The following is a 15,002-nucleotide window of genomic DNA, read 5'->3' on the forward strand; positions in this document are numbered from 1 at the left end:
TGCAGAACGTGCACGTTCAGTCGCGCGACTGTGCAGGAGAAAGGAGAGGGCAGAGACGCGCACACACACACACACACACACACACACACACACAGGCAGGCGGGCACAGGGAGGGAGGGAGCGAGGGAGGGGGGCAGTGCCTCACCGAGGAGCTGGCAGGAGATCAGGAGATCAGCGTCGGTGCAGCGGACGCGGCGGCTGAGATCTCGGCGAGCGTAGGGCACGGAGACGGCATGACACGGCGCTCCGCGGCGGGACGCGGCCGGTGACACGGCCTCTGGAGACGCACTCGCTCGCTCACCTCCGCCACCTCCCCGCCATGGGGGGCTCCCTCAGCCAGCAGAGGAAGGCTAACGCTAACCGGAGCGCCAGCCCATCCAGGGACAAGACGAGCAGCGCGTAAGTGCAGAAAGTTCTCTCTGTCCACTCTCCACTCTGTTCTGACAGCTCTGATGTAGACCAGCTTCTTTCTGATCTTTAAATCTCTGACCTGGAACAGTCCACCCCCCCCAGGCAGTGGCAGCTGAGAAAAAAAGTTTTCTAACCTCGTGTCGGAGTCGAGCTGTAGTCGAGCCCGTCTCTGTGAAGCGGGTCGCTCCGGCTTGTCGGCCGCTGTTTGGGAAGCGTCTGACGGAGTTCGCGCTCGTTGGCGCGCTCATCGCTGAGCGTCTTGCTGTGATTGGCGTATCTTCTCGCACGGTGACTTTGAAGGCAGCTTAGGGCTTGACACTTTAAAAACAAGGCTCCCTCTGCAAATTGCCTGGCTGCCCAGTGATTTCAGTCCCAGCACATCTCAGCTGACTTCACTGAGAAACACTATTTCATCTTATTAAGTGTGAAGATTGTTCAGGCTCCTGTTTTTCCCCGTTGCTTTGGTTCCTGGTTTGTTCTGAATGGCGGTTCACTTTTATGCGATGCAGCGATAAAGGCATAACGTAAGCTTTATTGTGTGCTCTGCAGTGTAAACGCGTTAATAAGTGTGCTCAGTACACACCCAAAAAAAAGCAAACACGCTGACAGATAAAGCTCCACACGGCTGTGCACTGCGCATATCCTGGTTTTAAAAAGGCAGTAAATGTACAGCATGCTACCGCCTGCACGTCGATCTGCGCTTTCTGCAGGGCAAGGGAATGAGCTGGCGTTGTGAGAGTATGGGACAAGCAGGATTCACGTTGCGGGCTTCAGTGTCAGGAGACGAGGGGAGGGGAGGGGGGAGGCAGTTTGAGTTACTGCCTTTTATGTGGATGCGGGCGTGTCCCAGAATGCTCGGGGGCACCTTGGGGCCCGAGCATCGTCTGGCGCCGGCGCTGCAAACCCATCCATCGCCCGAGCCGTTACGCCACGTTGAGACGGCTCCGCAGCCTCCGCGGGTCCGTCCGTCAGCAGGACCCGCCGTCCGATTCGCTCCTCTGAAACAGAGAGGTGTTGGCCGCTGCCGAACTGCAGGTCCCTGATCGGCAGGGGGCGGGGCCTTGTGACAGACACCGCTGATTGGTTTCGTTTGCGGTGGGAGCACAGAGCACACAGCAGGTTGCTGGAACTTTCTGATGTGAATTGCTGTACAGTTCCTCCGCCTTGTGTGTGGCAGGTGCTCCAGGGTTTGCTGTTTTATTTTGTATTTAGCTGGGGAAATGTGGAGTGTAGCTTCTTTCTGGGGTGAGGGTTGGGGAAGGGGTATGGAGTGGAACTGCTTTGAAAAGAGGAACTTATTGTCATGGGTTTTTATATTGTTCTGCTGAAGGTAAGCTGTAGAAATAATGAGTGGCAGTTACACAGGGCACTTATTTGTTACTGATTTGAAAATGCCACAGCCAATAAAATGCAAACTAAAAGAAAATCTCTGGCATCAACGGGGACTGTGCACAGTTTGAATGGATTGTAAGAGACAGGTAATGACCACTGGAGGCCTGTGTATCAAAGAAAGCAGCTTTATGCATCTGCATTAAAATGGCTTTTTGTCTGTGGAAAATGATTTCTGGAGTTATTTGCATTATGGGCTGTATTGCGGTTAACCTTAAGATGGAGTGGAATGCAAACATGGTCCTCTCAGATGTGTGCTATTTTCTGAAGACAGCAGCATCTGTGTCCCTGTTCCTTCTCGGGAAGTTTTCAAGGGCAGTGTTAAAAGGGTTGTCTGATTGGGGGCGGGGGGCGGGGGTGGAGGGGGGGATGGATTTTGGTTTTCTAATGATGTCGACGTCCCTTTGGGGTGCATGTCACCGAGGATCAAAGTCTCACTAAGACCCTGACACACTCCTGTGTTCCTAGTCCCCCCCTCCCCGGCCCCCAACAGTCAATTGTAAAGAGAAGAGCCTTCTCCCCCAATCCTGCTTTTTTACCCCATAATCCCTGGCAACTGAATCTATACCCATCTCTTTTTCTACAAGATGGCAGCTTTCAATGGGCACCCGTTCTGCACAAATAAGCTCATAAGCTCCTTACTGAGCATCTATCCCCTTTCATCAAGCAGTGTGTACAGTATAGAATCAGTGATCAGGAGGCATGTTTTTCAAAATGGAGGCTGCCATTTATGCAGGAGTCATGTTCGGGTTTTTAAGAAGATGCGTTTAGAAATCAACATGGCAATCAGATGCACAGCTAGTATGAAGGTTGATTCTGATTGTGTCTTTCCAACATTAATTTCTTATTTGCTTATTTTTTTCAGGCTGATGACATCTTTCCTGAAGTTAGCATGTTACAGCATATTTGAAACTCCCGAAAATAATTGTATCTACTGAACTGTAGGCAACTCCAGAAGTCAGAACATTTGTTATTCCCCTTAAAATTGTGTGAGTGACATTTAACTTTGAGTAGGTTTTTTGGAATTTTTTTTCAGAAGTCTATGTCAGTGTTCTTGTTACATCAGCATTAGAACGTTCTAATCACACATTTGTGATCTCACTTAAACCAGGGTTAAACCGCAGTGCTGTTTTGTCTCTCAATGGTAAAATAATATTGATTGGTTTCTGAATGACACAGTCATTTTACACATACTTGTTGGTTAAAGTGGGTACATTCAGGACAGAGTGTATTGCGGCTCAGCTGAGTTTAGTGCTTGGCCTCAGACACAAAAAAAGTTTTTGTCTCTCCAGCTATTAGTTTAACAGGCGCTTTCCAGGACAGAACGACTGTGTAAATATGCCATTATAGAGGCCCTACCCTTGTTTTTGTTTCTTCTTTTGTGGGATCTATTCCCGTGTATTTTAATGGATAGTTATTGGATATCTTTCATGGTTCGGTGGGATTCAGCACAGCAGGGTAAGAAATGGGGCAGATACTTTCCTATTCTCTCCAAAAGCATCTCAAGTCTATTTTTAGCAGACAGCTTTCAGTTTTAAATGGATTCATCAGAGGAATTGGACCCGCTCTGCAAGAGTTGCATCTCCATTCAGCATAGCCTGTGTGTGAGGGAACTTCAGCTGTGCAGTGCTTTCTCCATAAACAAACTCACAGAGCAGTAGGTCTGGCCCAGTTCTCACATCCCCAGCTAGTCTACAAGCCAAAGCAGTTAAGTGTAGGAACCCCCTTGTGTAAGTCAGGCCCTCCTTACACTTAAGAGCCCTGCCCTGGCGGACACTGCCTGCTGTGATTCTGCCTGCTCTTAATTCTAAATGCCATTGCCTAGCAACTGTATGCATTATGTTTTTCAAGGTCCTTCGTTCTGATTGGCTAGGAGATGAGCATGTATTGTCACACTCTGTGGGAGATTGACTTAGGTTGGTTTTACACATGACCCCAGTAGCGTGAAGTGAAGGAGTATCTCTCTCGACTCTAGACCTTGTTCCCAGTCTCTCGTGAGAGTCTTGGCTGAAGCAGTTTAATCTCTTATTAAATAACCTGAGAAGCAGCTGTAGCTCGGCAGGGTATAAGTGTGTTTTTATCCGTTGCTTCAGATGAGAATGAGTAGGTGAACTTGCATGATAGATTCGTGAAGTCGTCTTTATGGGAACCTGTATCCTAAGGATGGCAATTAAAGCCTTTCTCTCAATTGCACCATTCCTGTGTTATCCCTCCTGAATACAAACCGTATACAGACAGCTGTCTGTCTTCTGTATGGGGCGGGGTCACATGCTCAAGTGAAAAGTGGGCGGAGACCAGCATTGATTGGTCACAGAAGTTATCATCCACTTGCAGTATGACCATCGTGCAGTCGGTTCTGCAGGAACTGTGACAGAGGCGTGGTGAGATGCTCCAGTTCCGCGTGGCCGCTATGCTAACTGAAGATCCGACGCAGCTGCTGTCCTCCTAGTCACCAGGAAAGCAACGCTATTTGCTTTCCTTTCTTTCCTTCGAACTGCACTGGAACGACACTGACCTCAATGCAAACCGAGAACACTTTGCATTGTGAGGGAAGTTCTAAAGATTCAGTTCTGTGGAATCGGTGTTCTGTGTGTTTTGTGTTTAAAGCCTTTTTTTTAAAAAGAGACACTCATGAGAAAATCTACAGTACCCATCACTGACCATAAACCGCGCTTGTTTACTTTTGAAAGAGTAAAGCTGACATAATCCTTTGTATTCACCAGGAACTCAGAGCCGCTATACATGATTATCTCTTGAGCAAATATAGGTAGAGCCCTGGGATTCCTCCTTTTCCCTAGTACTTTTTTGTGCTACAGACAGGTGTAATCTCTCCTATAGAGTGTACCACAGTTAACTGCCAGCTTTTAGACTATATACTGTAGTGGTGTAACCATCTAAGCACTGATAAGGGCTTACTTTTCTTTGTTTTTTTGGATTTTTTCTGCATCAACTGTGCTGGCAGTATATGCTTATGAGTCTGAGAAATGTATTTAGTCTTGGAAGTGATTGGCTTTCCTGAATGAAACATTGATGTTAAACACTAGATGAATTTTTGCAGTGGTTGTGGTAGCGAATCAGCATCAAGCTCCCTGTAGCACTTTCCTCTTGAAGGAGACGCCTTGTGCGCAATGCTGTTCATTCATATTAGGTTCATGCGAGCATGCGAGTGACGCAATACACTTTGGACGCCGTTCCCAAAGCGATGCTGTAACGTTCTACTGCCCTCATTAAGGCGTGCGCTCTGGGAAAGCGTTCTGTTAGACTGCGTCACTGAGGAAGAGGAGGAGAGGTAGTGAGGATGGAGGGATGGAGTTCGGGAAAGAGACGGAAGACAGATGTGTAGTGCATACGTAGCTGTGTATCCATCTGTGTACGGTATCGTTGGTGTAGCTGTATTAATTAAACAGCAGAGTAATGGCTTCTGTGCAATCAAAGAGAAGCCTAAGATCACTTATCTAATCCTGTCCCACAGTGTAGGTCTTGTAATTAACTGGAAAGCGCAGATTACATTATTTTCCAGCAGGCGCCTCTCTGTTGCAATGCTTGTGGTGCTCTGGTTAACCTTGTGAGATGTATTTTTAGCCAACGGTCCTGAGCAGTTCTGCCATTTTATTTTTTATTACATTTTAAAGCAATTTTCCATAACTGCCACTAGATGGCACAGTTCCCACTGGTTGAGACGCCATGTCATGAAGGTCAAGAGCTTGTTTTGCATGCTGAGAAAGGAGTGGTGTGTCTACAAAATCAATTCATTTTGCCTGTCTGAATATTTGCCTGAGCTGATAGCATTAGATTGGACAGTTGGACATCACTTGCATTTCAATAATTCTTGGAAAATAACCTAATTTGTGATATTAAAAATTGACTGCTGAAATTAAAGTGGAAATTTTACTGGTTTGAAATGTTGTGACGGCAAAATATGTAACAGATTGGAAACATAGCTATTCATCGTTCAAATGTAGTTCTCAGGTTCTTGTGATTAAAAGCAAATATTTATTTTAAAAAATGTGGGGAATAAGAGAATGTTTGGCATGCTATAGTATGGCTGCAGTGAGAGGGGAGACAGTTTCAGTGAATTAATTTGGGGAGGTACACTTCCCGAAAAACTTACAAAGGGAGGTGTTGGGCTTGTTAACGTGACCCACATTGGAGGGTGGTGATTGTAGGGCAGCAAGTGGGGCAATGGTGAGTTTGGGGGTTGCTGGCTGTCTGTCTAAACAAAGGCCCAAATCAATGGAGCCCACCGTGCGGGGGGGGGGGGGGGGTTCTGTGGTATATATTTTAACATGTTTTACTAGTTAGGTAGATACCTAACCCTGTGCTGGCCTGATGCTTTCTGTATTCATGGTGTGCTCTAATGCTGTTATATGGTCAAGGTTTAATTTTATCCACACTATACCTCAGGCTTTGAGTTCATGCATGTGGTACGCATGAAGAACACGGAGAGCCTGCAATGACACTGAATAGCCAGGAGAGGGAGTCTCTTCCCACCAGAAAGTTTCATTGTTGTTTTTAGAGAACTATAGCTGTAATGTCATGTGATCAAGGTAAAAATAACAATGATTATTATTACAGTAAGCATAGTTAATCCATGACAGTGTGCTCTGGTAGGATTCAGACTGACTTGTCCCCTGCTGTTTAAAAAAATACTTTTGAAGTGATGTAAAGGGTTTTTTTATATGCATTGTAATGTCTATTATCCTGGTGCCCATCTGTTCATTATAAATTATCTGCCTTTATTGAATTTAATTATACTTGCTGTTGGAAGTGAAGGCTTGCACTGTCTGGAGCTGTGAAATCCAGTAAAATTCTATACAGGAGAAAGGCCTCGGCTTCCAACTGACTCTTATGCCATATGTGCAGTGCATCAACCTTTATCCCCATAATATAAATCAAAACTGGTGTAATGGGAATGTAGGGTCTCCTGTGGGGAAGATGTATTTACAGAGCTGCTTCTGGGAGCTGTGGGACTGTGTGTGTGTGTGAGCGTGTGTGTGTCTGTGTGCCTGTGTGTGCATGTATGTGTGTGTGTGTGCGTGTTTGCGTGTGCATGTATGTGTGTGTGTGTGTGTGTGTGTGTGTGTGTGTGTGTGTGTGCGCGCGCGTGTGTGTCTGTGTGTTTGCGTGTGTGCGTGTGCGCGTGCGTGTTTGCGTGTGTGTATGTGTATGTGTGTGTGTGTAGGGGGGGTCACTGGGAGCTGAGACAGTTGAGCCCTCAGTATCTGCTGTTCTTTTCAGGCTTCTTCTCAGTCTGGTTTCGTGTTTCACTTGGAACACATCAGCGTTTCATTATAAGCAGAAAACCGCTTCTTCAGAACTTCTTTTAGCTTTGTTTGGGAAGGGGCTTGCATGGCAAATGTGGTTTGTGTGCAGCTGTTGGGAAAAAAACTCTGCCAAACCCTGCATCTTTATTTCATTTCTAGCCGAATATCCCAGAGGTTACAGCAACTGCTTATCATTCCCACCAGTGAAGGCCGATGTCTGTCCTCTTTTGTCCAAAATGCAACAAAACCCTCTGAAAAATTTCAACGGGTGGGGTGTGTCTTATTTAGAGCTTGTGCAAAGCTTGTGCACCAGGCCTGTTTTCCAAAGCAAGGTCTGGGTGCCCGGCCTGTGTTCTAGAGTGAGTCTTGTGATCTGAATGGGCTTTTTTTGAGTTAGCCCTGTGACCCGGACACAGTCTGGGGCCCTGGTCCTGTTTTGTTTTTTTTTTTTTAGCTTTTGGGCTTGCTTCCTCCAGCTCTGTATCCTGGCTGGGGCTATTCTTGGCTCGAGCGGAAAACTGTTGTTGTGTAATTTTTTCAAAAGTTTCCTTTCCCTTTTTCTTGTTTTTCTTCCCTCCTCAGTTCGTATTCTCGCGAGCCAAAAGGAACTGGCACACCGTGTCCGCCCTGCTTTGTGATCCAAGGGAAAGGTCTGTCTGTGTGAGAACCTGATGCTGGGTTAGCGACAGTCACAAGAGGCCCGTATAGGAGATGATCCTTTGCTCTCTCTCTCTCTCTCTGTCCGATCCAGTCTGGAGAACGCTGTCGGTGCAGCTGTCATATAAGCCCAATGTGCTTTTCCGTCTATTTTTAAGTTGAACGGCCTGTTTGTGTGCCGCCTCTGTGGTAGCGCTGTGAGGTGTTTTGGCCCACGCTGCTCGGTACTCTCAGCAGTCTCTCTCTCACTCTCCAGCTCCGTTTCCCAGCAGGTGTGGGGTTTATCGCACCCCCGTGAGGAGGGGGAGACGGTCACATCTCTCAGTAACTATATTCCGAGTCCGCGGGGGGGGGGGGCGAGGGAGGAGCGAGGCTGTGAGACGACCTCGCCCGTGCTGCAGCCATTAATCAGGCTGGCGGCCCGGTGACATCGCCAGCGCGTGAGAACGTGTCGAGGCTGGGGCGGCGCTCCGTGGCGTGCCGACGGCCCAACGGCCCGTTTGACGGCAGGATCGGTTACACGGCATACCCCCCCCCCCACCCCCTTGGTGGACGTTCGTCTCGCTTGCCCATGAACCCCTGGGGGGGGCCTCTGAGCCGAACATCGGTCTTGGCCTGTTTGACATTTGGTCTGCTCAGATGGCCAGAGCGGCCATGTTTGATTCTCCTGCTGTGTGATCAGCTGGGCTCTGATCTCAGGCTCCAAATACTGTTGCCTTTAGCTGGAGTGCTGTGGGTACTGGGGGCCCTGTCTTCATATTCCTCCTGTTGAAAATGGACTCGCAGGGAAGCTGCAGGGAGCTGGATATTAGGGGGTTTAGCTGTAGAGGAATGTGATTGCAGTTCAGAGATATGATCCTGGTTCAGAGATGTGATCATGGTTGAGGGATGTGATCGCGGTTCAGAGATGTGATCATGGTTGAGGGATGGGATTGTGGTTGGGGGATGTGATCATGGTTGAGGGATGTGATTTTGGTTAAGGGATGTGATCATGGTTAAGGGATGTGATCGTGGTTGAGGGATGTGATTGCGGATGAGGGATGTGATCGCGGTTGGGGGATGTGATTTCGGTTGAGGGATGTGATCGCTGCTGAGAGATGTGATCATGGCTGTGGGGAATCAAAGGCCGGAAAGTTCTTCTGAAAGGGCAGCCTTCCCCGTCAATAAATTACAGCCGGGCCGATGCCTGAAGGGTTCTTGTCCAGACCGGAATTTCTGGAATTCTCTGTGACCGCCCGGTTATTGAGCTCTTCAGTGTGCTGGAGGCGAACGGACGGGTTTGGTAGCAGGACAGGCCCGGGGAGAGGGCTGAACCGGGAGGGTCTGGGTTTTGCTTGAAGAGCACAGTGTCAGTGATTAAGAGGGACCAGTCATCTTTTGAAAACATAGTGCCCCGTCTCAGAACTATCAACTGCCTGGAATTACAGTGTAAATTATGTCTGTAGTAGAGGGGTGAAGGAAGAGTCAGGAAGAGAACAGGGGAAAGAGCAGTGAATCTCCAGTGGGAGGGGGTTCTGGTGTTACTGGTTTCTTTTCGCAGTGTTGTCCAGTGCACCGCAGTTCTATTTGCTCCGGTCATTTACTGTGTTTGCTTCAGTTGGCCGAGGCTCTCCATCTGCACTTGAAATATGAAGCCATTTTTTTTCATTCCTCCATGGTCACTCAAAGGAATGGGTGGTAAGAGACTCCCGTTTTACGGAGGTTAAGGCTCTTAAATGCTCTGAAGTCAGCAGAAGAACAATAGGATGGCTTTTGTTTTGTTTGTTTGCTGTATGCAGTAGGAGTCAAAGCAGCAGCCTCCTGCTACCAGCCTCATAGCGACTGTACCGCAGAGCTGTTAATGTCACACAGCAGCAGGCTGAGCCTGAGAGGTTTCTGTTTATGATCATGCTGAGGTGAAAGGTCAAGAGATCATACGATGAGTCACTCTTTTACTGGGATATAAAATAAGTGAGAGTATCCTGTTTTTCCTCCTTGATTTATCCCTGTTACGAATCTTGGAAAAGCATAATAAGCTTGTCTTTTATATTGTCTGACACCTCGCAAATGAGGTTGTGCCATTTTCAGTCTGTTTCTCACCTATAGACAGAACAGAGGAAAGGACTTTGGGCAGAATTACACAGACCGAGTCCCCCACAATGCATTTTTCTGAAAATCCGTTTTGTTTTGATTCTGGGTTTCTTTTCCTGAATGTCCTTCTCAGACCGTCTGTATCTGGAGCCTGTTTATTAAAAATCCCCTCTACTGCTGTGATTCCAGGTCATAACATCCTGTTCTTCGGCATCCACAGGAAATGAGCTTACAGTAGGTTTATGGGGTGGATGTAGAGCATGCCCCTATACGCTTGGGACCACGTTTAATTGGGCCTGTTGGTTCATTTATAAAATATGTGTTTTTTCATACACTTGCCAAATGAAAGGGGTTAAAAATGGGGACTCTTCACTTCTCTGAAGTGAATGTGGGGATGTACTGTTTGAAGCATAATCAGCTTAATTGTGGTTGATTTGCTGTGGAGAAGGAGGCATTTTGGCCTTGTCTGTATGCACATTTCTCTAGACTATGTGCAAACGTGCATTACGTAAGTGGTGGACAGCCACCCAAAAAAAATCACATCGAGCCTGTTGTGGTGGGAGGCAGGCAAATTCAGTCTGATTGTAGCGGGACTGCTGTAGCTGGAAGTAAATGGTCTCTCATCAAGTTATACCAACGCTCTTAGTTTTTGGACTTCCGTCACATTTTTCCTCATCTTCAGGCTAGACCAAACTGCATAGGCCTTCCTGTTTCTGTGTTCATCAGCAGAACTCTGCATTAGAAAAAGAGCATTTCACAAAACACAGCCCATTGTAGGTGAGGTCAATCTCACTGATGAATGAATCTCTGCATTAAGAAAACCACAGCTATTGAAACACACCTTTATATAAGGCCAGACAGGGCCAGCTAGGATCATTCACAGCACGCTCCATAGACATAGGGTTCCGCCATTATATGCAGTCATGTAATGACATTGGTCCAGGCACCGTGTCATTAAAACAACAAAGACGGTCTTTTCCGTGGATTAGGGTCCTGAGTTAATCATTACCTGCTGGTAGACACATATCATTACCTGCAGTTATGAGTCTAACAGGCCTTTAGTTAGTGTGGGCAGGCGATAGCCAGTCATTTTGGGGGTTCCGGTATTGCAGGTTGCCCTGCATCGTCTGGCCCTCTGGAGCCTGCTTTGAGCTGCCTCTAATGTCTGTTATTTACTGGACTTTCTCAGATTTCTAAGAATCTGGGTTTTGATGATCTCAAATAGTGCCCTTCAGTGTGAGAACAGTGAATTATGGGGAAATTAATCATCCCATAGGTCATTGTTACCATGATATATGGCAGTCATGCGTAGTAGCCAGGCTACTGGGATTTCCAGACTGAACTTCGTTGTTGAATTGATGGTGGCCACAAAATATTTATTAACATCCCTATTTTTAACATTAATTTGCCTGTATTGTACAAAATGGTCACTATGGAATTGGGATAGGCTAATTGAGTGAGTTAGGTTACTGATGATCTGATAGATGCTCTCTGGGGTGCAGTCTAATATAAATGGTTAGACCTGGGCTTGTAACTCCAAGGTCTTATTTTCAATTCCTAGGTTTTGCTATTGCTATTGTACCCTTGAGCAAGGTATGTAATCTGAATTCAACTCCGGATGTGTCCCACTATTTAAATGGGTTGTACCTGAAGAATTAATTAATAAGTCCCTCTGTACGAGAACAGACCTTGAATGTGTAATGTAATGGCTCTTTCTGAGTTTATTCAATTATTGTCATATTATATTTAAAGCCATTACACTGTATTTCATCCTTACCCCTGAGTTGGTTATTTTTAATTAAGCTATTTTGTTATCAGTTCGAGGAAGTATGAACCATTTGGCTCCAATGAGTTCAAAAGGCTGTGGTGTGTTGGAATGCCATTAGCCATTTGGTAGGGAGTGGGGAGTTGGTTCAGGTTGGTGGGTCATTGTTATCTTTGGGTGGGCCACAGGGGAGTTGAGATAAAGGTGTACACACTTCAGTGGGGCTGGGCTGGGATTTTGCATGAGTGGTTCTCTCTGCGGAACAAAGTTCATTAATTCCAGTTAAATACAGGATGTTGTCAACCATTGCTGAGAACATTGCTGATTCTCAAGTGTGTATGTGAATGTATGTGTGCGTGTGACTGTATGTGTGTGTGTGTGTGTGTGTGTGTGTGTGTGTGTGTGTGTGTGTGTGTCTATGTGTATGAGTTTGAGTGTGTGTGCACGGATGCGCGTGCATATGTCTGTGCATGCAACTGTGTGTTTTTGTATGTTTGTGCTTGTTATCGTGGGGATAACTCAATTTAGCGAACGGGCCGCGTTTCAGACAGCTGTGAGACAAACTTCAGCCGTTGGAGAGTAATGAGAACATGATGGGCAGTGCTGCTCCAGTCTGTGATTCATCACCGACTCCTGCCCCAGACTCTGCTCTTTTACTGTAGGAAACAGTCTGTTCTTCTGCTGTTTCTCTCATTTCTCTGTTTTTGCACAAGAAGTCCTGAGCTGCTGTCCTCCTCCTCTTCCTCCAGTACATCAGGAATCTACCACTCTTTCAAAACAGGGCTGAACCGGTGTATTTTTTTTATTAAGCAGAAGGTTCTTTTGAAACAGGAAACTTGCACCTCCCCCCCCCTTCTCTGACAATAGATTGGCCCTGAAACAGTGAAAGGGGGGGGGGGGGGAGCTAGGCAAACTCTCTGGCTCTCTCTGTCTCTCTCGCTCTCTCTCTCCCTCCCTCCCTCCCTCCCTCTGGAGAGTCAGCTAGCTATCTGGCAGCCAGCTGATCAGCGCTGTGGCATTCAGAGAGAGGAGAGGAGAAGGAGCAGAGTGAGCGCACACAGCTTCGCAGTTTTGAAAAGGGGAAGCAGAGAAAATAACAAAAGTCAGCGCGAGGTTTTAATCCAGGAAGGGAAGTAGCTGAGCACAATGACAGGGGCAGGGTGGAGGAAGTGAAGACTGAGCCAGAGCTGCCTGGGCTTCTGGCCCCCGCCATAAAACCCACATCCGTGCGCCTCGCTCACGGAGTCGGTACGAGAGAGAGAGAGAGAGAGAGAGCAAAACACAAGGTGTTTTTTGAATCAGCTGTCGGGAGCCTGCCGCAAAGTCTCTCTTCCCTCTCCATCTTTTGGATTTTTTTTTCCCGCGAACCCCAGACGAGGCGGGGATAGGTTCCCGCTCCGGGGCCCGAGATGTCGTATAGCCCATGGTCCATGCTTTCGCCCGTTCAGTGGGCCAAGTGGACCTGGTCGGCGGTTCGAGGCGGAGGGGAGGAGGAGCAGGAGGAAGAGGAGGGCGGCCGGTTGAAGGATGAGGAAGAGCTCTCTCGGGAGGAGGAGAAGTCCGGGGGCTGCAGGCGAGTCGGGGCGGGGATGAGTCTGCGTGCGACACGCGCGAGAGGGGAAGTGAGGAGAGGGGAAAGCACATGTGTGTGCCTGTGCGTGTGGTTGTGTATCTGTGTCTGTACTGTGTGTGTATGGTTGTTTATCTGTGTCTGTCTGTGTATCTGTGTGTGTGTGTGTGTATCTGTGTCTGTCTGTGTATCTGTGTGTGTGTTTGTTTATCTGTGTGTGTGTATGTCAAATTGTGTGTGCGTTTGTGCGCGTGCTTGTGTGTTTACATGTGTGTGTGCATGTTTATGCTTGAGTGTGTTTGTATCTGTGAGCGTGCGTGTGCACGTGTACATGTGGCAGTCTGACTCCACCTGTTGCAGTGGGCCGTTGGCTGAGGAGGGCTGCTGCTTTTCTCCTGCGTGCGCTACGCACATTGGGAGGCTGCGTGACAGGCAGAGACACACAGACACACGCGCTGAACGCAGAACCGCCGCGTCCGTTAGCTCCTCGCCCCTCGCGTCCTCTCGTTTATCTCTGGCCTGACGGCCGGGTCCGTGCGCGAAAGAACTGGGGGATCCAGTGGTTTTCTCTCAGGCTGGCCATCTGGGCTGGAGCGGTCATTTTTATCAGGTTCAATCTTCTCTGGCAGACGGCTAAAGATGCTATCTGTTCATCTGCATCCCCCGTTCACCAGCCTCGGCCTGTCATATCCCTTAGATAACACTACTAGCTCGGACCCCTGTTGAATTTGCTAATAAATCTTGAGAGAGAGAGAGAGAGAGAGGAGAACCGAGCGTGAAAATCTGTCCGCCTTGATCTGTTTTGCAAAGCAAAGTGGGGGGAAGGGAGGTTGAGGTTTTAGAAAGGCTGTGCGCATTTTTCTCTTTTTTTGTGCTAGTTTCCAAGTAACCGTCCAAGATTGGCGTGCAGAGGACCTTCTTTCTGCCCCGGCTCTTTTCAATTGTGTGTTTCTTAAAGGATTATCCGAGCGCTGACAGCGCATGCAAGTAGCTGTGTGTGTGTGTGTAAGCGTCTGTATGAGTGTGTGTGTGAGCGTATGTGAGTGTGTGTGCGTGTGAGCGTGTGTATGTGTCTGTATGTGTGTGAGTGAGAGAGAGAGAGCTTGCTTGTGTGTGTGAGTGTGCGCGTGCGTGTGTATGTGAGAGCGCACTCGCGTGTGTGTTTGTTGTGAGGGGTGTTCTCTGTGCTCTGTACCTCTGTTCTACTGCTGTTTTTCATTGGCCTCTAGACATTTTAATGTGAGTCAAAGTGTCTGGGTGGAGAGTTCACTGCAGCTGTGTGCACGTAGCCCTCCATTCTCAGTCTCCTGGCCTGTTTCAGGAGCATATTTTAGCCATGAGTCTGGGTCCTGTGTGCAGGGAGCCCAAACAGTAGGACACCCCCCCCCCCCACCCCCATCCCTCAGACTCCCACGGGACTCGGGATGTGCAGGCCTGACAGCTGAGGGAAGATGCAGACGCTCCTTATCCCTCTCACAGCCCGAACCTGCCACACCGCCAGGGTGATGCGCTGTCACAAAGCCGGGCCTTGTTTTTGGAGACCGAAGCAGGGAGCGTGAGCCTAGCCAGAAAGCGCTCCCCAGGAGCCGGCGGCGCAGGTGGCCAGAGCGCAGTGCTCATGACTCCATCCCGCGTCCTCCTCCTTGCTTACGGAAACCGTCACCGTTTCGTGTCTAATCCATAATTTCACCAGGGAAATGCCCGCATCTTATAGTAGTATTTATATACAGGTTTCTCCAAGTGTATCATACTCGGCTGCACTGTGAATGCTATCACTTTACTCGATAAGACTTAGCAACAACCAAGCAAACGGAGCCTAAACGTATCCCTCAGTCAGAGATATGACAGAGGCTGTCTGTTCTCACACTTTCAGTTT

At 48.0% G+C, this 15,002-nt stretch overlaps 1 protein-coding gene across 3 annotated transcripts in view; it reads left to right on the top strand.

Moving 5' to 3' along the window:
- Nucleotides 1-202: 202 nt before the first annotated feature.
- tacc1 (transforming, acidic coiled-coil containing protein 1) overlaps nt 203-15,002 on the top strand; it is a 390,586-nt gene continuing 375,786 nt past the window's right edge. The window contains exon 1 of one of the 3 annotated variants that reach the window (XM_064353919.1): nt 203-399. In XM_064353919.1, coding sequence (XP_064209989.1) covers nt 320-399 — 80 coding nt within the window. In that variant the 5' untranslated portion in view covers nt 203-319. Of the gene's footprint in view, nt 400-12,519; nt 13,130-15,002 lie in introns of those variants that run through there. The other 2 variants (XM_064353918.1, XM_064353917.1) reach the window with 2 other exon arrangements.

Source organism: Anguilla rostrata, chromosome 10 (genome assembly GCF_018555375.3).
Source record: "Anguilla rostrata isolate EN2019 chromosome 10, ASM1855537v3, whole genome shotgun sequence".
NCBI lineage: Eukaryota > Metazoa > Chordata > Actinopteri > Anguilliformes > Anguillidae > Anguilla > Anguilla rostrata.